Below are 23,343 nucleotides of genomic sequence, written 5' to 3'. Positions count from 1 at the left end.
TTTTACATAAGATTCTAGAAGGGATTTTCCTTCCTACCACTGTTTCCTGACCTCCACCCTGCATCTCCTGCCTTCCATGTAAACACCCTTTTCAGCCCCGTGCTGTGCTTGCTTCTTTCCAAGGCAGAAAATTATTCACGATCAAACCGTAACTGGTGTTTAGCATTTTTCCTTAAGTCCCGTGTACACGCGGAACTTGAATGAACAGCTTGTGAACGACTCCCTTAATTCATTGAGATGCAGCAGCTCAGTGTTTTGGAAGCTTCTCAAATAACACTTCCCCCTTGGTGACTACTAGCTTGGTTGATATTTTTACAATTGCACCGAGAGGGAATAGAATCATAGGCTCAGGGAGGGACCCAGAAGCTTCTCTAAAAGGGAAGCAGTGGGACAGTCACCACTGGGGCTCATCATGGAGAGATGGCGAAGCTTCGTGCCCTTCCTTAGAGAAAAACTTGTCTAAATTGTGACTGAACTCCCTGCTGCCCAGCACATTCAAGCAGTAGCTGCTGGCTCAAAGGATTTTCATTCTTGCCCCGTTTTAAAAAGATTTTTAGGACATTCCAACTTGCTCTGTTTAACTTTAGAATCCAATAGAGATCCAAGATGCCTCCTCTGCTCTTTGTTTACCCTATTATACCTGTCTTGATGGAAAACAGTCACAGAGAGTTGTCCCCGACATGAATTATCTGTTATGTGGGCTGTTCACAACCTCGCTTTTAACCATCTCTGCCGCACACCCCTGCAGCAACGCTCGGGCTGTGACTTTTGCGGTCCCCTCTTTGTTGAAACTCAGACCCGCTCGGCGGTGCCCCCTCCCGCACCTTTTGTTGAGCTCCCGCTGCTGCAGCAGCCCACTCGGCTTTGCATGTTGCGTTACTGGCTCTGAGGAAGCACATCTTGTCTAAACGGAATGCTGCTAGTGAAAGTGGACTCCTTCCACTTGATCTCCTCACCCCAGATGAATTGGACATGGTTTGCTATGAAATGAAATCACCTTTCAGGCTAAAAGGGAGCCTGAAAAATGAGCCCTGGGGGAGAGAGACGGAGTCCTTTATGAGACGGGAATGCATAAGTGGTAGGTTATTAAATTGTGTGAGGGTTGATGGTGAACTGCTGGTCTAGATTCTGTGTCCCCTGTCAGAAATTCATGTTAAAACACAGGGAAGATTTTGGGAACCTTGCTTTACATGAAATCTTGGTTTAAGCGGGAGCAAATGCCCTGGGGGTGATCATCAATGGCTGTTAGCCATGTTGATGGGCTGAGAAAGACTTCACAGGCTGTCTCAAGTGCTCCTTGATCTATTTTTTGTCTATCTCCCCAACCCCTTTAGAGATTTCTGTTCCAGAGTATTTAAATGGTAAAGGTGAAAGAAGGAGATACACACACAGAGGAAGATAGAGAACTATAAAAACTCACAGCCCTAAAAGTAGAGAGAAATATTATTTGATATGAAAAATAACTAATGATAAAGCACACAATCTCCATGCCATATGTAAAATATGTCCGTTTTATGCCACTAAGCGCATGAAATGATGATGTATTTCTGCACAGGGCCCCGAGGAAAACGTGAGTCTCAGGCAGGTGAAGGAGAACATATAGGATTGCCCCATTTAAACAGTAACTGAAACCGGCATCTTTGCATGTGCTCTGAATCAGTGTCTTATAATTTGCATAATTTCTATTTTGCCTTAATCTACAAATTTTCATCTTCTAAAATAATTGATGTTGAAAGGTGACCTCTTTTCCCCCCCCTCACCTCCCCAAGGAAAAACAATCAGTGTCCTCAGATTTTAAAAAGTGTAGTCCTTTCCCCTTGTCCTCGGGGGATATGTTCCAAGACCCCCCGTGGAAACCTGAAACTGGATAATATCATACCCTACATATACTGTTTTTTCCTATACGCGCATACCTATGATAAAGTTTAATTCATAAATTAGGCACAGTAAGAGGTTCACAACAATAATTAATAATAAAAATAAGACAGTTATAACAATATACTGTACTAAAAGTTATGTGAAGGTGGCCTTTCTCTCTCCAGTAATTTTTCTTTTTCAGTGTAAACTTGATCCTGAACCTGTGTAACCTCCCCTTTCTTGCAGTAAATGGCATGGTGTCCCTCGTTTCAGTTTCAGGGGTCCTTTGCTGACATCTGCATTTGCTCAGTACTTCCTGGCACAAAATGAAGCCATCACTCAGAACACAATTTCTGTTCATGTCGTCTCTCCACAAATTTAATGCCTTTTCCATCTTAACTAAGCACTCACCATTGATTGTGACCGTGACTTTTACAGTTTGAGGTACAACAGCAAAACTAGCACAAATTTATTTTTCCTTCTTCACGAATGTCACAGATAGAAAATTCACTCTTATCATGGATCTTAGCAGGCTCCACATAAGATAATTTTTTCCTTCCTTAAGAACTTTTACCTTTCTGCTTAAATGAATCACCTTTTGCTTTCTCTTTGGCATATCCGACTTGCCAGCATCACTTTGGGCCCATTATTAAGTCAAATAAGGGTTGCTTGAATGCAAGTTAGAGATAACCAAGCTGGCTACTAAGTGACTAAGGGGCGGGAGACATATAAAACTTATATAAACAGGACAAAGGAATGGCTCAGGCGGGGGGCAAGACAGAGCTAGACAGCTCAGGATTTAATCACACTAAGAAGGACAAGCAATTTAAAATTTATGAATTTCCACTTACTCTTCAGACCACGGTTGAAAGTTAAATCAGAGATAAGGGGGAGCGACTGTAAATATCTTGATTAAGACAACATTCTAAAACTGATTTTAAATGTGACCTAAAATATGATTTTATACCCACCAGAAACATCTTGAGAAGTTGCATTCTTATCTTCTTTTCTACACAGGTCCGAGGAGAGTTTATGTTCTTTCTTTGCAAGTTTCTGTGGCAAAGTTTTTTCAGAAGGTACCGCTTGATAGCAAGTGATTTTCCTTTGCTCATTAAGATGGTTACTCCAGACACTTGGATCAGCTTTGCGTTTTACTTCACGTGATTATCAACATAAACATTCCCCTTGAAGAAGACGTGGTGACCTAAGACTTGCTTCCCCTTTTCAGCCTAGATTTTCTTTTCTTTCTCCTTACCCTGTTCTTCAAAAGATTTTTTTTGGTATTAACATTTAGTTATCAGTAAATCAGTTAAAGATATTAATTGGAAGATGAGTCTCTTTTCAGATGAAATTCTTGAAAATTATATCATCTCCAAGCAATTCTGTGGTACCCCTGTATCTCCATAACTTTAATTAAATGTCAAGGGCAATTATGTTCGCTCTGGCAATTAAATAATCTTAAGTGTATTTGACAGCTGCAAGCAGTAAGTATTTGAAATATGTAGGACCAGGCTTTTTGTAATTAACCATATTACAGTAGTCCCCCCCTTATCCATGATTTCGCTTTCTGTGGTTTCAGTTACCTGCAGTCAACCTCGCTCTGCAAATATCTGTCACTCACCTCACTTAAGCATTGCATCATCTCACAGCATTACAAGAAGGGTGAGCGCAGTGCAAGATATTTTGAGAGAGACCACAGTCACATAACTTTTATTGCAAAATGTGTATTGTTAGAATTATTCTATTTTATTATTAGTCGGTGTCGTTAAGCTCTAACTGTGCCTAATTTATAAATTAAACTTTATTATGGGTATGTATGTGTAGGAAAAATCATAGTGTATGCAGAGTTCAGTGCCATCCTGGGTTTCAGGCATCTAGTTAAGGAGTTCCCCTTATTCCCTGTGGATAAGGGGGGCAGAGAGGTTACTGTATTTATTTTATGTCACCGTTGGTCAAATTCTAGTAATTCAAGTAAAATTCTCCTTTCCCTGAACTCATCTGCTCATTTGTGATTGTAATATCGTAGAAATTTCATATAGTCGTGTTCATTGATCAACAGAATGAAATGAAAAGAATGTAGACTGTACAAGAAGCCAAGATTTTTTTTCTAAAATAGGAAATTCAGTAAATGCATTGCTCTGTGTGCTTTGGTTAAATAAAATTACTGCCCAGGAACAAAACTGACATCATGAAATTTCAGACAAAAATAAATAGAGCTTGGAACATATACTGGTATTTAATTTATATTGTTTCAGCATGTAAATGGTATAAACCATTATCTTCTCTTTGCCTTAAAAATAAATCTTTCAGTTTGGAATGATCATAAACCACACTTTGGTTCACAGAGATGGAAAACATCTATAATAACTTTATAAAGCCTGTGTTGTCTTAAGCACATCATTTACAGATTGGGATTATACCTGGTCCAGGAAGGAAAAAGTAAAGTTTTCTAAATTTTATATTAATTGTTTAATTGTTTTATAAGTTGATTTTCATTTTATAAATCCCCCATAGACTTTCTACTTTGGAGGGAGAAAAATAATTCACATTGTCAAAATGGCATAAATACATTTCTATAAATGTTCTAACTTGCAGATATAAAATTTTAATATGAAATTTATTTATTTTTTGCTTTTTCTTATTTTCCAGAATTTATCATTTCATTTTTGACATGAAATTGAGGGACTCAGAACTCTAGTAACCAAATGTTTACCATCAACCCTGGAATAGATTGAAGAGTGTCTATGCATTTTTGTTAATCATAACTGGACTATTTGTTTACTTAGAATTTAATCTACTTTTCAAAAGCAAAAAAATTAACAAATTCCTAGCACAGAAGCCATGAGGGGTTGATGGGCCTTTAGCTTTCTAAATATTCTATGGAGTCAGTTTATGCTTCACTACTCTAGCATTAGTGCTCAGGTTTTCTTTGCAATACATTATTTTTGGGTGACATTTGTTATGTACTCTAGAGGCTGTGTTTTAAAATGTGAATTAAGTTAGTAATAAATACGTCCCATTTAATGTGTACAAAATTGAAACATAAGGATTCCTGTCAAAAAAAATATTACATAAGAGCTCCCTTTAAAGCTATGTGCTTCAATACATGTAATAACTTGTCAGGTATGCTAATTTGATGTTGTTTTTGTGAAATCATCAGGGGGGAATTTTGACAGCTCTTTTGACGCAGAGAAGGGTGTCGGGACCATTGTCATTGCAAAACCTTTGGATGCAGAGCAGAGGTCCATTTATAATATGACTGTGGAAGTCACCGATGGGACAAATGTTGCTGTCACTCAGGTAAGACGTCAAATTGCTAAATAGTGGAATTGCCAAAAGGTCAGCTCAAGTCTGAGTTGTAAGCAATTACAAAGTGTATTGGACATAGTAAACTAGATCCATGGATTTCTAGTGTTTAAAAAGAATCATTTGAGAAAACAACCTAGAAAAAAGATTCTGTCAAGGGTATTGTATAACTCAGCTGCTTCTTTCAAGAAATCGTGATTGTTCATGTATGGGAGAGTGAGACGTGTTTGTTTCCTGATCATTTACTGTAGATTTATCTCTTTGACAACAAAGTCAGCTTTCCTCGAATTTACAAAGAGGAGAGCGCCTCTATTGTCTGAGTTAATACACCGTGATATTCTGCACCCCATTTGTTAGTCACAGTAAGTTAGAGCTAGAAAATACCTAAGAGCCCAAATTCATTTACAAGCTACGGTCAGGTGAGTGATATAGCTGAGGTCACACGGCATTAATAAAAACAAGGCCTGAGACCTAGGTGCCCCGGCTCCCATCTCCCGTCTCGCCGTGTGCCGGGGGCCTGGCTCTGGCTGCGCTGTGGGACCCCCCGATCCGGGAGCGCGGCGTGCAGACCGCTGAGGCCTGGGCCCCGCGCCCACAGCCTAGGGGCTCCCACGCAGCCCGGGCCAGGGCCCTCCTGCTCCGCTGCTCGGGCGCCGTGGAAGGGCACTGAGGCAGAGGAGGGGAAATGTCTGGGTGAGGCGAGCACGGTGCTGGTGTCACGTGGGCAGATTCACCCTAGGGACAAGAAGATGTTTTGTTTTGTATTTTGGCATCAGAGAGACCTTAGCCCCCCCCCCCTTCCCGCTTCTCTCTCCTGTTCCCATGACCCTGGAAGCTGTCCCTGCTGCGCCCAGATGTCCTCGGAATCCTCCCCAACGCAGGTTTCAGGTGGTGAAGATGAAATGTTTGTCAACCCTGAAGGAAGCCGCTGTTGGTTTACTTAAAATATGATGTCAGCCTCTGTAACTGTGCGGTCTGAACGAGGCGAGGAATGTTTCGTGCTTGTCTGTGCGGCTGCCTCTTAGCTTGAAGTGGTTTCAACATTGTGCTGACACTCCTTTGACTCTAATCATAGTCATAGAATGGTGGAAATTTTAAGAAACAATAAAGATTAGTATTGTACAGCCCTTTTACTTTTCATGTAAATAAGCTGAAACCCAGAAAGGGAGTGACATGCACTGGACAAGGCAGCCAGCGTGTGACTCCTCCTGGTCCTTGTCTCGGATGACTCTGTGACCCTGTTGGCCTGAGACAGTCCCATTCACCCCTGCTGCACTGATATAATTGTGTGCCATTAACTTAAAATTGCTCCAGTTGGGACAAGAAGTTATATAGCCACCCTACCTGAATCTGTACTGTTTCAGAGTATTTTCAAGACACCAGAAAAGGACACCGTGGTTGACATCCTACAGGGGTCATACAATCTAAAACAAAGCCCCCAGCCTGATATAAAATAACCCACTTGCAGCATTGCTAAGTCTTTAGTGCTAATTCACTTTAAATGAGAATTTGAATTAGGCTGTTCAAATTAGCCATGGCTTAGCATATCCAACCTCAGCTTTTTAGCACCACTTAAAAGCACAAGGCATATTGGAGTAAAATACAAATAGAGCATGGAACCATATTCAGTTACATACTTTTCTCCAGAGTTTTAGAATAATTGAATTAAATGGTAATTCAGTGTGCCCAGGATGCTGTAGAGATTTTTAGAAAAGTGAATGCATGGCAGACACTACATATTCAACAGGACCTATATGGCAGGCATGCTGGGTCCAGGGCATACAACCGATTCATGTGATCCAAAAAAATTATCAATGAAACTTTTATTTTAGAATTTCATTAGGACCCAATGAGAAATCACTTAACAGCACTTATTTCAAAAATATTTATTGAGTTCATATTATGTGCTAGGAGCTGTACTAGATGCCTGAGGTCACAGTGATTCAGAATTTTAAAACCAGGTCACTAATGTATACCCACTTTTAAAAAATTAATATGGAAGCATATAAGAATTTGAATGTGAGCATTGTTCAAGTCCCACTTTCATTGGTTTTATTTCAGACAAATGATCTCCAGAGCAGTGGGGAAGGAAGTAGAGAATCGGAGAGAACTTGGAGCTTCCCCTTGGCAAGGCCAAGCTAAGCATGTTAATAAAGGGTATCGAGAGATTTTCTTGTCAAAAGCTTCTGGGTTACTCTGTATCCCCAGGGCAGTGACCCTCTCAGGAAGTGAGAACTAACAGTTTCCTAAGTGTAAACTTATATGTCATCATTATTACCATCAAAAAACCATTACTCTGTCTATAGGGCTGTGTCGGGCCTGGATACCCCGCCGGCCTCTGCCATGGAATCCAGCCTCTGCTCACACTTGCCACAGCTCCTCCGGCAGTAGTGACAGTGCTGTCTTCTGAGTCAGCCAAAGCCCTCGGTGTCAAGGACATTTTTACAAGAGGATGTTTGGGGAGAGAAAAGCATTCTAGGTTTCTTTTATAAAGAACACTCCAGCCCATGACCCCAATGATTCCTCCTTCAAACAGATACCCTCACCATGTAACTAAATAAATGTCCCGTAGCCCCAAAACACCTGTTCAGTTTTCCTTTGGGAACCTTTCTCTACTTTGTTCATTTGGAATCATAAAACATGGTGTGACACAAGTTTCAATCAGCCATAAACAACACATGGAAATTTACTTGGCAAATGTCAAATAAATCTGAGCCTCGGGGATCTCTGCCTGTGCGGAAACTCTTCCCTTCATCTTCAGTTTTGCCTGTTGTGCCGACTCGCAGGATTCTTGTGCCTCAGAGCTACACTGTCTGGTGATGGACAAACATTGTTTTCCTCACTGAGATTCCCCAGTGTGAGAACAGATATAAAAAGGTTCTGTGGAGTTCAAGTTATAAAGATGCAGATGTTCTAAATGGAAGAAAAAAGTATCCCACCATCTACAAAACCTCCTGGCAAGGTGGACAAGGGCCTCTGCATAAAATAGTTGTCGATTTTATGAAGGATGTTATTGTACTTTATATAATACACCAGAGCATTTGACAGCATGGCCTTTGTAGTGATAAATCCGTGTTCTAATCCCTGCTCCACCACTTAGTAGCTGCATCCCCTCCAGCAGGCACAGGTCAATTTCTCTGCACTCTAGTCCTTTCATCTATAAAATGGGCGCACTCATACCTGCATCATTAGAATTGCTGTGGATTACATGAGTTTATATATATACAGAATATTAGCATGAGGTCTAAACGTAGTAAGTTCTCAATGTTAGCTACTGTTGCTATTATTACTGCCATCCCTTAGCCTCTGAGAGCATTTGTATCATGGGGACTGTGTCCCAGGTTGTTGTGAGGAATGAATGAGAGCCTGAGTACTCTGGGGACTGGGATGATCCAGCACTGCGTCCCAGGCTTTTAATGGAGGACTATTCTGAACACTGACTTGTCCTAGGGTGGAAAGTGCAGGATGATGCCTTAAGGCACCCTCAATGCAGATCAAGCCAGGTAGAATTTGTCAAGTACTCTGAGCATACCAGACGCATATTTCAAGGACTTTTCCTAGTTTTTGATGCTCCCTCCCAGGATGGTCACCTTTGATAGCTCTTTGATAGTCTTCTCTTTGCCTAAAACCAGCCAACATTGTTGAGTGCTTTTTGTGTTATAAGAATTATCCCATGGTTTTTGCCTGGACAGTGTTGCTCAGTGGTTGAGTGTTGACCCGTGAACCAAGAGGTCATTGGATTGATTCCCTATCAGGGCACATGCCCAGGTTTCAGATTCTATCTCTAGCGGGGGGCATGTAGAAGGCAGCAGATGGATGTTTCTCTCTCATCAATCTCTCCATCTCTCTATTCCTCTCCCTTCCTCTCTCTAAAAAAAAAAAAAAAAAATTAAAAAAAATTTTTAAAGAATTATCTCAAGGTTTTAAAAACTTACTCCCAATTTCTACATGTATATAATGTCATGGATAGTAGAAAATAGTTCATAACTGGCACCTTCCCTTTCAACTTAAAATTGGAATAATATACCTGATAACTATAAAATATGTGTGTAGCTTTTATTGTTATTTATGAAAGATAGCAGAGATAGTATGCCCCAATAATCTAAAAGTTACATTGATTTGATTCAGGGACTCATGATGTGTGCTTTTGTGATTTTTAATATACTTCACTTATTCAAGTCCTGGTTTGATTTATAAAGATATGAAAATCAGCCTGTATTTGTATGGTCCAAAGCCAAACTGAGATTAAAAATCACTTTCAGATAATCTTCAAAATTCCTAGGCCCCCAAAGGCAGTTCATTGAGATTGGCCACAGAGGCTTCCTGCCAGAGTCTGTGTTTTCTGGGGCCGGGAGGTCTGTAACCCGCGTTCCTGAAGTTAGCCTTGCCCTCCAGTCAGAGGGTTCCATTCCTCTTTTCTAAGTGATGTGCTGGAAGTGCCTTACTAGCCTCCTTTCTTTAAAAGCACACTTTACCTTGAAAATGTGTATTCTCCTTTCTCTCTACCTTACACCTGCTTCAAAGGTGGGGTGGGGGGAGAGGGCACAAACAAACCACTTTTGCCAAAGCTGCTCCTAGATCAAGGGACTCCAAAGGGACACTGCCCTCATCCAAGGTTTTCTTTCTTTTCTTTTAGTGTCATGTCACCCATAGCAGGTAAAAAGGGCAGTGGCCTACAACTTCCTTATACATTTAAGTTAGGAAAATGCTGGAACACGTGCAATTATATAGAGAAAAAAATAAGGCAGCAAGCCAACTCTAATGTGAGACTTTCTGTAAAAAAAAAAAAAAACAATGAAGAAATGTCACAGTATGTAATAGATCTGTGCCTGACAATTTATGAGTAAATCAGTTTTTGAAAATGGATTCCAATTTTAAGGGGAACAGGGAATTTTCTGTAGAATAACCCCATGATTGATGTTCCTAAAATGAGAATGGTCATGTCAGTTATCTATTTTGTGAATTAGGATTTCTGTGTAGCAAGGTACATAATATTTGCACATATATTTGTTCACATGCATTTTATAATTAGTGTGTATGTAATGTAAGTGCACATGAAGTGGGATGATGGAATGAATGGTATGAATTCAGAATGTGGCTCCATAAGACCTAGGTTGGAGTCTGATCCCGCCATTGTGACTATGGGCACATCCCTTAACTTCTCTGATTCTCGTAACACTGGTAAATTAGAGATAATAAAATTTAAGAAACAAAGATGATACAGATTTATAAACTGTAAAACAAACACAAAACTGACGTGATTTTTATATTTATACATTCAAAAACAAAACTTGTTACCTTGGGGAAAATACAAGGGGCATGACCCTTGATATCGCAACTATAGATTGTTTTAAATATGGTTTTGAAATGCCAACAGAGGCAGAACAGAATTTCAGTAATTTAGTACTTAATTGGTTCTCGTACAAGAGAGAGTTACCCTGCAACTCGCCCCATGAGCTTCCCACCACGAGCCTTTGCAAAGCCAGGCTTGGCATCCACCCAGACTTCGCTTAGGGGAGCCGCAAAGCCAGGGTGTGTGTGATGGGCAGCATTGAAGCCAACTCTGAAGGGACTTCCTACATTCAGGTTTCCTCCTGCTCTGAGTCCATTGTACTTTCTTAGGCCTTTCACTGATTATTTTGAACACAGCATCTTTGAGAGTTACTTTGCTTTGTTTGTTAGTTCAGGAGCTCACAAATGGCCCCAACTGTGGCAATAAAAAGCAAATGAGGAAAAGGAAGTCTTTTACAGAGAAACACTTGTTCTGACTGTAGATTAGGCTCAGGACAAAGCAAGCAGAAAGAGGCAAGCTTTTCAAGGGCACATCGACTTTGAAACTTCATGAAGGTCGGGGCAGGCTTACTGCTGGAATGACTTCTTTACCCCATTCATATAACTGCTTCTGTGAACACAAATATTTTAGCATCTTGACTAAGTTAACTTGAACTTTTTAAAGGAAAGAACTGACATTCAAAGAATGTAGTAGACTTTCCAAGTACAGTGGGGATAAAAAAACAATACCAAACTCTATAGGCACACTTCTCAGTTCTTTTACTGCCTTGGACTACAGACAAAGCTTGTGTCCATGTCAGGCTCACCCCCACGGGCAAGTGGTCCTGGCAGAGGTCAGAGCACCGCCCTTCTTCTCTCACTCAAAAAAGCGCATCTGGACCAAAGTGCAGTTATGAGAATAACCATGGTCTGGCTAAATTTATCTTTAAAAGTAAATCTTCTAGAATGCACCCAAATGCCTGCCTATCATTCTAGGGCAATCACTAAAGGCAATCTCATTAGTCAGGAGTAAGACAAGAATATCATCATTTCCACCACCAGCTAACATTGTGCTGTGAGTAGTGGTCAGTGCAATTAAATGAAGCAATTTCTGTTACAGGGATTATAAAGAAAATGGTAAAACAATACCTATTTGTATGTAGAATAATTATGTATCTAAAAAGCTCAAAAGAGTGAATGGGAAAACTACTGCAAAGTGATCAGAAAATTTAGCAAAGTAACAGGTTATAAATTTAACTTAGCAAAATCGATAGCCTACGTTTATAGCCAAAATAAATGGAAAAAAGATGTAGTGGAAAAGAAGACTCCAGTTAAGACAGCACATATATAAACTTTAAAAAAGTGTTCAAACCCTATTTGAGAACAATTAAAACACCTCTAAAAAGCAAAACAGTAGATTTGAACAAATGAAAAAAGACAAACTGTGTTTTTGGATGGGAAGACTCGGTGATAAAGAAACCAGTGCCCCTTAGTGTAACCCTGACTTAAAAGTGCTTCGGGTTTTGTCAGGTGCTGTGCAGGTTGATTCTCATGCTCAGTTGGAAGAGTAATAGCAAGAAGAGCCAGGGAAACCCTGCAAAAAACAAAGAAAGGGCCCAACTTTTCCAAATAATTAAAATGTGCTGGAAAGACTCTGCAATTAAAACATTTGACATTGATGCATGAAAAGACTGGTAAACCAATGGATCAAAATAGAAAAGTCCAATGTACACCATTTGCATGAATAAATTCAGTATACAATGAAGGTGGCTTCTTAAATGGCTGGAGAAGTGATGATCTAAAAAGTGGCTTTGAAATAAATAGAGAGCCATGTGGGGGGAAAAATAAAACTGGATCCATTCCTCACGTAATATACCAGGAAAAATTCCAAATGGATTAGAGATGGAAATGTAAGTAAAGGAAACATGTAAATGCTATTTGTAAAAAATGAGTGTGTTCACTATAACCTAGAAATGTAGAAAATGTTCTAAACTATGACTTAAGGTCCAGAAACAACAAGGGAAAAGATTGATGTATTCAATTACATGAACATAAAAATAAAAAACATTGCATGGCAAAAAAAATCTCCATGAGCAAAATAAAAATAAATGACAAAAGTGAAAACATTCACAATTTATATCATCATACTTTCCAAAAATAAAGGAAAAGCTCATTTCACCCATAAAAGAATGATCTGATATAGTTTTAACAGGAAAAGAAACAAAAATGACTCTTAAATAAATAAAAAGATAAAGATGCTCAACCTTACTCATAAAAGAAAAGCAAATGAAAACTGTACTGAGATGCCATTTCTCATCTATCCGATTTGCCAAAAATCCAAAAGTTTTACTGCATACATACTCCGTTGGGATGGCTGTGGAAAGACAGCCATTCTTTCACACAGGGTGGGGTAAAAGTAGTATACAGTTGTTCGCATAGAAAATAATACAATAATTGATAAGTAATAATAGAATAAGGTCTGTGTTTTATGTCCTCACAACTATAAACCTACCTTTGTCCCACCCTGTGTGGCTGTGGTAATGCAGAATGATAAAACCTTCGGGCAGGGGAATATGGAAATCGCTACCAAAACTGTATAAGCACTTCTCCTTCCATCCAGCAATCCCAAACCTAGTGCCCCAAATATATGTTAGCCAAATTATGAAAAGACGTGCATGGCACAAGGCTTTTTATTACACACTTTAAGAGAAAAAATAAGAAACGTTTTAAATGAACATCAGTAGAGGACTGATTGAATTAACTATGATATATCTCTCTACACGTTGGAAGACTATTTCTAAGCTGCTGTGGACTGACCTTCAGGATATAATGCAAAGACACTGTTGACATTTTGGGTCAGGGAGCTCTCTGTTATGGGAGACTGTCCTGTGCATTGCCCTCTACCCACTATATCCTAGGAACACTCCTTCCCCCGGTAACAACAACCAAAAATGTCTCCAGATATTGCAGAATGTTCCTGGGGGACAAATCATCACCGATTGAGAACCACTGATATAATGTGAAGTGTAATAGCACGTTGGGGGAAGTGTGCATAGTGTATTTATATTAACAAAATAGATGGATAAAGCATAACATTACCTTTAAAAAGCTGTTTATCTGTAGGAGGAAGGAACAAGACGAAAGGGGAATACAGAAGCTAAATTTCTTTGACTACCTTTTTTGTAAATTTGACTTTTGTACTTTTACATATAATATGAAACAAAATTACATGTTTAAAAAAACAAGTCTAGAAGTAGAAAGTAAATGGAAGCAAATGAATTTATATATGTGTTCAGTTGTTAGGACATCTACACTGAGAAGAACTATTCTAAGTGACTTTAAAGATACTAATTTGACTGTATATCCCCAGCGGGAAATATTCTGAGGACAAAAATAACTGTAAAATAATATTAAATTGTTTTGAATGGCCATAATTGTAATGTAATTACGGCAATGTTGGCGTTGTTATGCTGAGGCCTTGTTCCTGTGTTTCAAACGAAACAATGAATAATTATGATGATGTCATTGACCATGAGAGGTTTCAACATGGGAAAATGGAGATACAAATGTAAAATGGATGAAATTAAGTAAAAACCTTGATGCCGTAATTTTAAATTGGAATTATCAATACCAACTCATGAAATAATTATTACAAACAAAAACTTTTGCCCTGGCCAGTATTCTCAGTGGTTAGAGCACTGCCCCACTTACTGAAGGGTCTCAGGTTCAAGGGCTTATACCTGGGTTGCAGGTTCGATCCCTGGCCCCAGTCAGAGCAAGTGTGGGAGGCAACCAATTGATGTGTCTCTCTCACATCAATGTCTCTAGCTCTAGCTCTAGCTCTAGCTCTAGCTCTAGCCCTAGCTCTATCTTTCTCCCTCCCTTCCTCCCTTCCTCGCTCTCTAAAAATCAATGGGAAAAAAATCCTTGAGTGAAGATTAACAACAACAACAACAAAAAACTATGCCAATTTCCCTAAATGTCTTTTCTAACTAAAAAGTAACCAATACTTTTTGGAAAAATGAATAATTCAGGACTGGGGTTAGAAAATGTACAAGATGACCCTGGAAAAAAATTGCCAATAGAAATTATTGGAAAGCAAGTAAGCTATCAAAGACTACTAGAGTTGTGTGGCAAGATCGTAAGAGCCAACTTGAAGAGGCTCTCACTGACCAAGGAAGGGCCATTTGTGCATCAGTAAGTATAGTAACCTTAATGGACAGAAACATATCAGATGTGATTAAATTCAGTCGGTCATAACGATGCTTGAAAAGAAATACTTCATTGATCACTTTGGGAGGAGCTGAAGAACCAATTCATTATTTTGAAATGATAAACAGAGGAAAAGAAGTATCCTGCTGTTGCTACAGGAAGTGTGCTTCAGAGTAACTAAATAGTTCTTTTTAGAGCTGTTCTAGCTAATAAGTGAGGAATAAATCATAGAGTTAAAACATTACCATTTTGCATTTTTAATGAATTAATGTTATGCATGTAATGATCGTCAATGGCTGTTACTATCACATAACAAGAAAGAGAACCAGGTATTATATACCTCCGGATGGAAGTACATTGTATCACTCATGTTGGATTTTTGTCCAAAAAAGGGTGAGGAAATTAAATTTGGATATAATTGAGTCTCCTACATCAAACTACCAATTTAGCAAAAAACCATGGGGATAGAATGAGTGAAATTCAAACGGCGGAAACTAAAGATGAAATGGCTTAGTTTGTTCAGTGCCAACAATAACAGCATAAAACTGCAAGGAAATACAGGGGAAAATCTATAAATTAAGAGACATATCAACCAAACACAATGTTTGGATCTTATTTGCATATCCTGATTAAAAGAAACTATGAAAATATATATATATACACAAACATATATAACACATTTTAAAAAATAATTATAGAAAGATGAACACCAACTGAATATTTAATGACAACAAGGGATTAGTTCTGTCTGTTTAGATGCAATAACGGTATGGCGTGTATTTCCGGCGAGTCCCTGTCGTTTAGAGACACACACCGAAATTTCATGATGGCTGGAACTGGCTGCAAAATAACATGGGCGATGGAACAAGATTAGCCCTGAATTCGTTATTGTCAAAGCTGAGCCATGAATACACAAGGGTTCTTTATATCGGCCTGAAAGTGTTTATAACAAAATGATTTATAAAGGAACACAAGTTAGGAACTTTGTATTTAGCTATCATGTCCTTTGTTTAAGGACATGTCCTTTGATATCATGTCCAGTCTGAAGGAGGGCCGCAGAGTGGACACTGCCATTGAAGAGCTCTGACTGCCCTGACATCAGTCGCCACCCCTGCGTCCATTCCTCCCTTTGCTCAGCCTCTTCTTTGTTCCTGTTCCCGTTCCGTCTCTGCCTCCTCATTAAGTCAATTATGAGGAGCATATAACAGGAACTTAAGATAATAGGAACAGAACACACTGAGGTCACCTTGTGATCTCTCACATTGTGCCTCAAGTAATCCTGTGGAATTATCACACCCTGGGGGCAGGCTCAGCTGTTCAATTAATAGTGAGAATATTGATCAGCTCGTAGTGTACATTCCTGCTACTGCGAACTCCTGGTTTATTGTCAGCGTCTAATTACAGAGTGTTTTCATGGGAGAACTCCCTACATATTGAGATAGCTGCTCCAGACTGGGATCCAAGACACGGCGGGAAGAAAGAGGGCGGGGGCTCTATGTTAGCGATGAGGGAGTTGGCATCAGTCACCACTCTTCTCTTCTTTTAACTATAGGTATTCATCAAAGTGCTGGATAATAATGACAATGGCCCAGAATTCTCTCAGCCCAATTACGACGTGACCATCTCCGAGGACGTGCTCCCAGATACAGAGATACTGCAGATCGAGGCCACCGATCGAGACGAGAAGCACAAGCTGAGCTACACTGTCCACAGCAGCATTGACTCCGCCAGCATGAGGAAATTCCGCATCGACCCCAGCACCGGCGTGCTCTACACTGCCGAGCGGCTGGACCACGAGGCCCAGGACAAGCACATCCTCAACGTGATGGTAGGCGCAGCCCGCCTAGCTGACTCCTGGCGGGCTCACTGGCCACTCACGGCACACACCTTAGTCTCCAGACATACAGGGCCCCTCAATTTTGTAACTAGGGCTCAGTGTGGTCTTTTCACAGCAGGGCTGCCTTCATTTTTGCCTTTTTATTTCAGTAAGGAATTACTATTGTTAGGCAGAGACTCCACATTTTTGCCAAACTGAAATATGAGATGAATTCGACAGACAGTGGCTGCTCAGTAAATGCTGCTGACAGACTGACTTGAGAGGGGGGAACAGCCCATGTTTCCATAAATCTCCCAGTGCAGATAGTACTGCTTCTCACCCAGAAGATTTTGTGGGAGAGCTTAAAAGAAGTTCCATGAGAAGTTGATCACAGTGGTAACCATTTACTCAGCCTATGCAATGCTCAGTCCCTGAAAGCATTTAGAGAATTCATTTATTCCTTACTGCCCCGGCATTGGACCTCATAGGAGATGCTAGTGCACAAATGAGAACACAGAACACGCTGAAGCCTGCAGAGAGCGTTGAACCTGAACTCGGGTTCATGGGGCCTCAAATTATGTAGAAGTTGCTTTAATTTTAAAGTGGAGTTTGCATAGTTCCATAATTGGGAAGTAGAGATTAATAAAAAGCATCCTTCATTAGTTTTTTACCTAAAAGCTGTCACTTTAACCACCCAAGAACCCTATGGGCAATTGCACAGCCTCTGTCTACAGTGCCCTCCTGACTTCCTTAAGACCAGGTGGGATAGCAGAGGCTTAGTCTTGTGTGCTGATTGGTTTTAAATACATCAAGACGCTACCATTTCCCGAGCAGCTGAAAGTCAAAGTGCTGCTCTTCCTTCCCAAGTCTGGAAATCTTCCTGGACAAGAGGAAACCTGAGTGCCATGCCCTCAGCTATGGTTTCCAGCTGAGACTCCAGGGAACAGAAGAGGGACTCAGGAATCATCAAATCCATCCCTCTGACCACCATTCATCCGTTCAACAGATATTTCTCCAGCACCAAGTGTGTACCAAACGCTGTTCTAGGTACTAAAGATGTAAAATAGACAAAGTCCCTGCACCCTTGGGTATTCACTTGGAGCAGACTTAGATTGCAGTAAGTCCAAAGTACAGACTCCAGCTTGGTCCTTAGGTGTGACAGGCGATCTACAGACAGGGAAATTCAGCACACTCACCGGGGTTGCTTTTGAATGTATTTTTTTAGGGGCAGAAACCTTATGCCGGTGACTAACTCCATTCTCATGATTCTTCAAGTCATTTCTGTTCATTCTTTCCTTAACAAACTCAAAATTCAGTTTTGTTCCCCTGTGCCATTGTCATTTACATAACTGAATATTTAGAGCAAACAAGTCCTTTATGCTGCTTTTCTCCAAACCACACACTTTAGTCAGTTTGCTCATTCCCTCTAGGTATCATTTCTGAAAAGCCCCTTCCCTTTGATGGCTCTTCTCAGTATATTTTTTTAATTTTTTCACATCTCTCAAGTTATGAAGCCTAAAATTGAACAAATGGAAAGGGCACATTTGATTAGTGCTCCATAAAATTACAGCAGAATCATGTAGTTAGAGTTAAAGGATTGATTATTTGCAAGCTTTTGCCATATGCAAAACAGGAAACTTGAAAGCAGTCAGGCAGGTTCTCTGGTGAAGTCAAAAATGGGGTCTCACATTTTAGAAATTAAGATTCAGTTCATCTTCCCAGTAAACAGGGTTCTCTCTCAGTACTGGGTCTTTGTATGTGTTTGTTCTTTTTGCCTGAAATACATGCACCACACAACCACTAGCACCATTTTACCACTTCTACTAATTTTTTTTTGTTATTCCTCACCTGAGAATATGTTTTCCATTGCTTTTCAGACACAGTGGAAGGGAGGGAGGGAGGGGGAGAGAGAGAGAAACATCAATGTGAGAGAGACACATGGTCTAGTTACCTCCCCCAAGCGCCCCAACTGGGGGTGGGAACCGAACCCGCAAAGCAACCCAGGTATGCACCCCTGACTGGGAATTGAACCTGTCACCCTTTGATGCACCGGCTGAAGCTCCAACCACTGAGCAACACCAGCCAGGGCCCACTTCTACGTATTTTTGTTACCTCTTTCAAGAAGCTGAATGGGAAGTGAAGTTCTTCTCACTACTCCCATCCTGGACTTACCACTGGGCCTTATGCCTGTCTACTTGCTTGTTTGCATTCCCCAGTCAACTATAAGGTTCTTGAGGGCAGGGACTGCATCTAATTCAATATTGAACCACCAAAGTCCATCCTGGAACTTGACAGATAATAGATGACAATAAATGTTTGTCGAATGAATGGAGTGGATGAATGACAATGCCTACATTGCATTCATTAATTCTACTTTTCAGAGTCCTCTTTAGAAGAGCCTCCGTCCACTATTGGATTAGCAGCTGTGTGCACCATTGAGAGATAGTGGCTGCGTGAGGGGCGCCAGAGGAAACTGCTGTGTTTGTGATATTCAGGCGTCAGTTCCAGAAACACAGACTGAACACAGACCATACATCAGGCATACTACTGAGCAATAAAGATGACGTGGTCCCTGCTCTCAGTTTATTCATAATCAGTGTCCTGACTGGATAATACCACCATTTATTGAGCACCTACTATGTGCCTGGGTCTGGGTCAAGCACTTTGTGTGCATTATGTCATTTTGTTTTCACTACAGGCAGCGCCATGTGGGTTCTTTGCAAATTAAGATTTTAGCCCTACTGCTTCTTGTTATTTTGCTTAAAGGTCAGAGATCAGGAGTTTCCTTACCGAAGAAACTTGGCCCGAGTCATTGTGAATGTGGAAGATGCTAATGACCACAGTCCTTATTTTACCAACCCACTGTATGAAGCATCTGTGTTTGAGTCGGCTGCTCTGGGATCAGCTGTTCTGCAAGTGACGGCTCTGGACAAAGACAAAGGGGAAAATGCAGAACTCATATATACCATAGAAGCAGGTGAGAGTGCTGCACCGACGGCAGTGTGATGCATGGCACTGGACCCTCAGTAGTATTCATCACCTCATAAAATTCACACGGTTGTCCCTGGAACATTCCAAATGAATTTTTTGGCCAAGCAACTGCCCCACTTGCGTGATCCTGGTGTATGAAGTTCAAGGCATTTCAGTAATATGGTTTCCATCATTGACAGCAGGGAAAGAGTTTCCTTTTATTAGGTTCAATCTCAGATTTTTCTGGAATGGAAAAGAGAGAAGAAATGTGTAGTAAACGCAGTGTCTTTTACTCACGGGTCAACAGGCCATGGTCTCAGACTGAAATAACCAAAGCCTCCCATCATGTGAGGGCTGCCAGACAGCTCTGTGAATTGAATCTTACACATCTTTGTTTACTTGTCAGTGGGTGGGCTGTGGGCTTCAGAAATTCCTCTGCCCCCACAGTTGACACACATTCACTTCCTTGGAGGTGATCTGAGTAGTAGAGTAGTTGGCAGGGACTAAACTGCCTGCTTAACCTGACAGATAAATAAATACAGACACTTGTTTTGTTAAATTTGAGGTTTTTAAAAAAATCCATTTTAACATCTATAAGGCAGGACCATAGTTTACCGATGGTTTGAAGGTGGACCACTAGGAAACATTTACAACAGAAGACATAAATGTCCCATCGAGGGATAGAACTGTGAACCTGAAAATTGCAAATATCCTTTATCAACTCTATTTTCCCTTTTCCTTTCCTGTTGGTTTTGTGTGTGTGTGTGTGTGTGTGTGTGTGTGTTTGGTTTTTTTTGAATATTCAAGCCACATATTCCCAAAATGTTCTGCAACATTATGTCTGTCGCACATCATGCCAAACGCTGTCTCATGCCAGCACTGGATAAGGCTTCTTTCCCTTGATTTAAGTGGGGAGCATTTCTGTGAGTGGTGGAACTAAAATATGAATGCTAGACTGACAGTTTTGGACTAAAAAATAGTAGAGAAAGAAAAGCCAACAACTTTCTTTAAAAAGCCCTGCGATCTAAAATTATTTCCTGTGTTAGGCATCCATATTTTTCATAAGTTTGTGCTAAACTCTATAAAATTAAAAAAAAAGACGTTGGTTCATAATAGCCATGAGCCGCCATTTCTTTTCTAGATTTCCATAGAATTTCCTTTCAATCTAAAGCCTGATCCATAATTTTTAAATGCTATTTTATATCTCTTGTTTGCCACAGGATATTTTATTATTTCATTATATAATTCTTTGTTCTTTTTTTCAACAAATAATATATGAAGAAACTTCTTTTTAGAAAACCAGTTTTTAAATAATGTCCTAGAAAATGTCACCTAATCCAATAACTTTATAGTCTTTCTATAATTTTCCCCTCACATATATTTTCTCCATAGTCATTCATGCACGCACAGTGTTTCATGTCATGGTAATCATTTAGATATAGGCTTTTATTTTTTCTTTCCTGCCTTAACTTTTTCTATGCATTTGTCTGTGTGCCTACTTGTTTTTCAGGTTTGTCATTAAGGCTACTCCTATACTCCTCTTAGATAACCAGATCACTTTTAAACCAACTTGGAGGTTCTTGAAGAGTAAAAGTAAATTACCATCCAGCTGAAAGAACCGCCTCCCTTATCTCTTACACAGACTATAGCCTGGTACTGTGCACAGAGAAAAACCTGTCATTCCTTTCACAGTTGACTAAAACTAGAGAGAAAAGTTATTTCCTTAAAACACTTTCTGTATAGAAAACTTGAACTTCCATAAATCCTCAGGAATGATTGGTATCTCAAAAAAGTAGCCTTTGACTGTATGTGTACAAAGCTAATGAGAATTACAGTGTATACAATATATCTCAGGTGGTTGCTGGGCCACTTCATGGACAGACAGACCTACACTGGACCTGAACTGGTCCTACCTGGCCAGGTTCTTTCTAGATCAGGGTAGGAGAGAGGCAGATCCCAGAGGCTTCATGATTTTGAAGCCAACGCCAAGTGGTTGTGTGATGTTCTCTTGCAAATCTCTGATGAGCAAGATTTCACTCTGTTTACTGGCAGGCCATAATTTTCCTTCCCTGCCTGGCCTCTGAGTAACTACCAGAGCTTTTTATTTTGACCTGAAAGACTGAGGCGGAATTCCAGTGCAGAGCTTCAGGTCTTCCATTTAACTCAGGTTTTATGTCTGGTGTCAACAGTGGCTCCTGTGTGGCTCTGAGACCAGACAGTACAGGGGACGCCAGGACTAGGAGTTGAGTTAGGATGGGTGCATGTTGGATCCCAAGATACATACAATTAGAGAATTAAAAATCTTTTTTAATCAAATATTTCATTCAACAAATATTTATGAAGCAGGTTCTTTGTGCCAGGTACTGTGCTGTTTACTAGAAAAAAATGGTAAGTAAGGTAAGCACAGCTTTTGCCCAGTTACCAAGAGTCTACAAGAAGCTGTAAACTCTAAGAAAACGAACAGAGGTTGGTCTCTAAGGATTCAAGTGTATTAGGAAAGAATAAGCAGGATGTAGATTCTAAGAATATGGGACAGTTCACTGAAGAGGAAAAGAGCAGAGAGCCCGCTTTGGACCTGACATACGAGCACAGCAGCCTGGAGGAGTGTAACAGCAGGCCAGCGGCCATTAACAGCAGGGTTGTGAAGTTCTACTCAAGGTCAGAGGCTGGCTCCCCTTTGTCCCCGCTGTGCAGATCTTGCTGGGCATGTAGAATCCTGCTGTGCCTAGAATGAGGGAGCACTTACCTGGAAACTCCACAGTGGGACACCGTATGCTCTGGTGCGTCCATCATTCAGGGTTGCATGTTGGTGCCATGGCTGGAAGGTGACCATTGCTCAGCTACCTCTATATTTTTGTCCTCTGAGATGCTGAAGTGAAATGATTGCTGCCTCCTTGTGAGGGCCTATGAATCAAAGGCTGGACTCCCCCTCAATTCCACAGTGCTGTTTGTTGAAAATCTGCAAGCTTGTTTATGAGGTCATTGAGCTCCTTGTTGTTGTGATCACAGAATGGTCATGTTTAGGTGGCGAGGTAAAAGAGTCATCCCAACATTAAAGATTATGTTGTTTAATATTCACATGTTGGGGCTACAATCAAATTATTTACCTCTTTATTAGATTTACTTCCTTTTTAAAAATAAGCAAGCATCGTATAGAAATGGATTTATGTGAATGTGCCTTTTTCATTTGCAGACATGGAAAAGTTTATTTAATAAGCGTGTAGTAAGAAGAATGTAAACAGCTGTACTTGCTATATCAATGCACACAGCATATAAACTGCCCTCCAACCCCGGAGCCTTCCTTAATGATAACGACATTTAAACGGTGCATATGTCTGCCACACTACAGTCCTCAAAAAGAAAGAAAAATCCCAATATAATTGAATAACCAAGATTATTAACATTCGATTTAAAAGAACCTAGACATACAGCATGTGTGTTCTTTGAGAAGTATTAGGAAGCCTGATGAGAGAAGCAAAAGCGAGTGGCTGAAGGATTTCACTTCACACCACCCACTACTTTTAACTACATTCTTTACACTCTTCATCTGTTCCCCTTTCTCTTCGCTTTCCTGTTCCTCACCTTCAACAATCCTGACCTCACTCCACTGCACGTTTCAGAGGCAGAGCTCTAAACCTGCAGTTTCCCGGTTTACAGCCCTTCCCATTTCAGATATGTCCGTGTGGGCACCAGTTTCTCAGTTTCCTAAGGATCACGCCTCCAGTTCTTGTTTTGGATGCTGGTTCTGATTATCAACAGTTTCCTACTTCACCAGAAACCGCTGAAAAATTTGACAAATAGAATGGTTGCAGATTGGAGCCACTGCCTTATCATTATTTGTCTAGTTTTATGTCTGTGTGTGCATGTGTGTGTTTGGGATAGGGGTAATAAGAATTGGTTAGTCAGAAAAA

General features: G+C 40.3%; 1 protein-coding gene across 1 annotated transcript in view; it reads left to right on the top strand.

Annotated features, from left to right (window-relative positions):
• Window positions 1–23,343, top strand: part of FAT3 (FAT atypical cadherin 3) — a 609,567-nt gene that overhangs the window by 492,445 nt on the left and 93,779 nt on the right. Inside the window, exons 7-9 of the mRNA XM_081154333.1 lie at window positions 5,018–5,157; window positions 16,199–16,474; window positions 19,229–19,439. Coding sequence (XP_081010459.1) covers window positions 5,018–5,157; window positions 16,199–16,474; window positions 19,229–19,439 — 627 coding nt within the window. The remainder of the gene's footprint in view (window positions 1–5,017; window positions 5,158–16,198; window positions 16,475–19,228; window positions 19,440–23,343) is intronic.

The sequence above is a fragment of the Miniopterus schreibersii genome (genome assembly GCF_964146895.1).
Source record: "Miniopterus schreibersii genome assembly, chromosome: 12".
NCBI classification, from domain to species: Eukaryota; Metazoa; Chordata; class Mammalia; order Chiroptera; family Miniopteridae; genus Miniopterus; species Miniopterus schreibersii.
The sequence above is the reverse complement of the archived record's forward strand: the minus strand, read 5'-3'. Positions and strand labels throughout refer to the sequence as shown.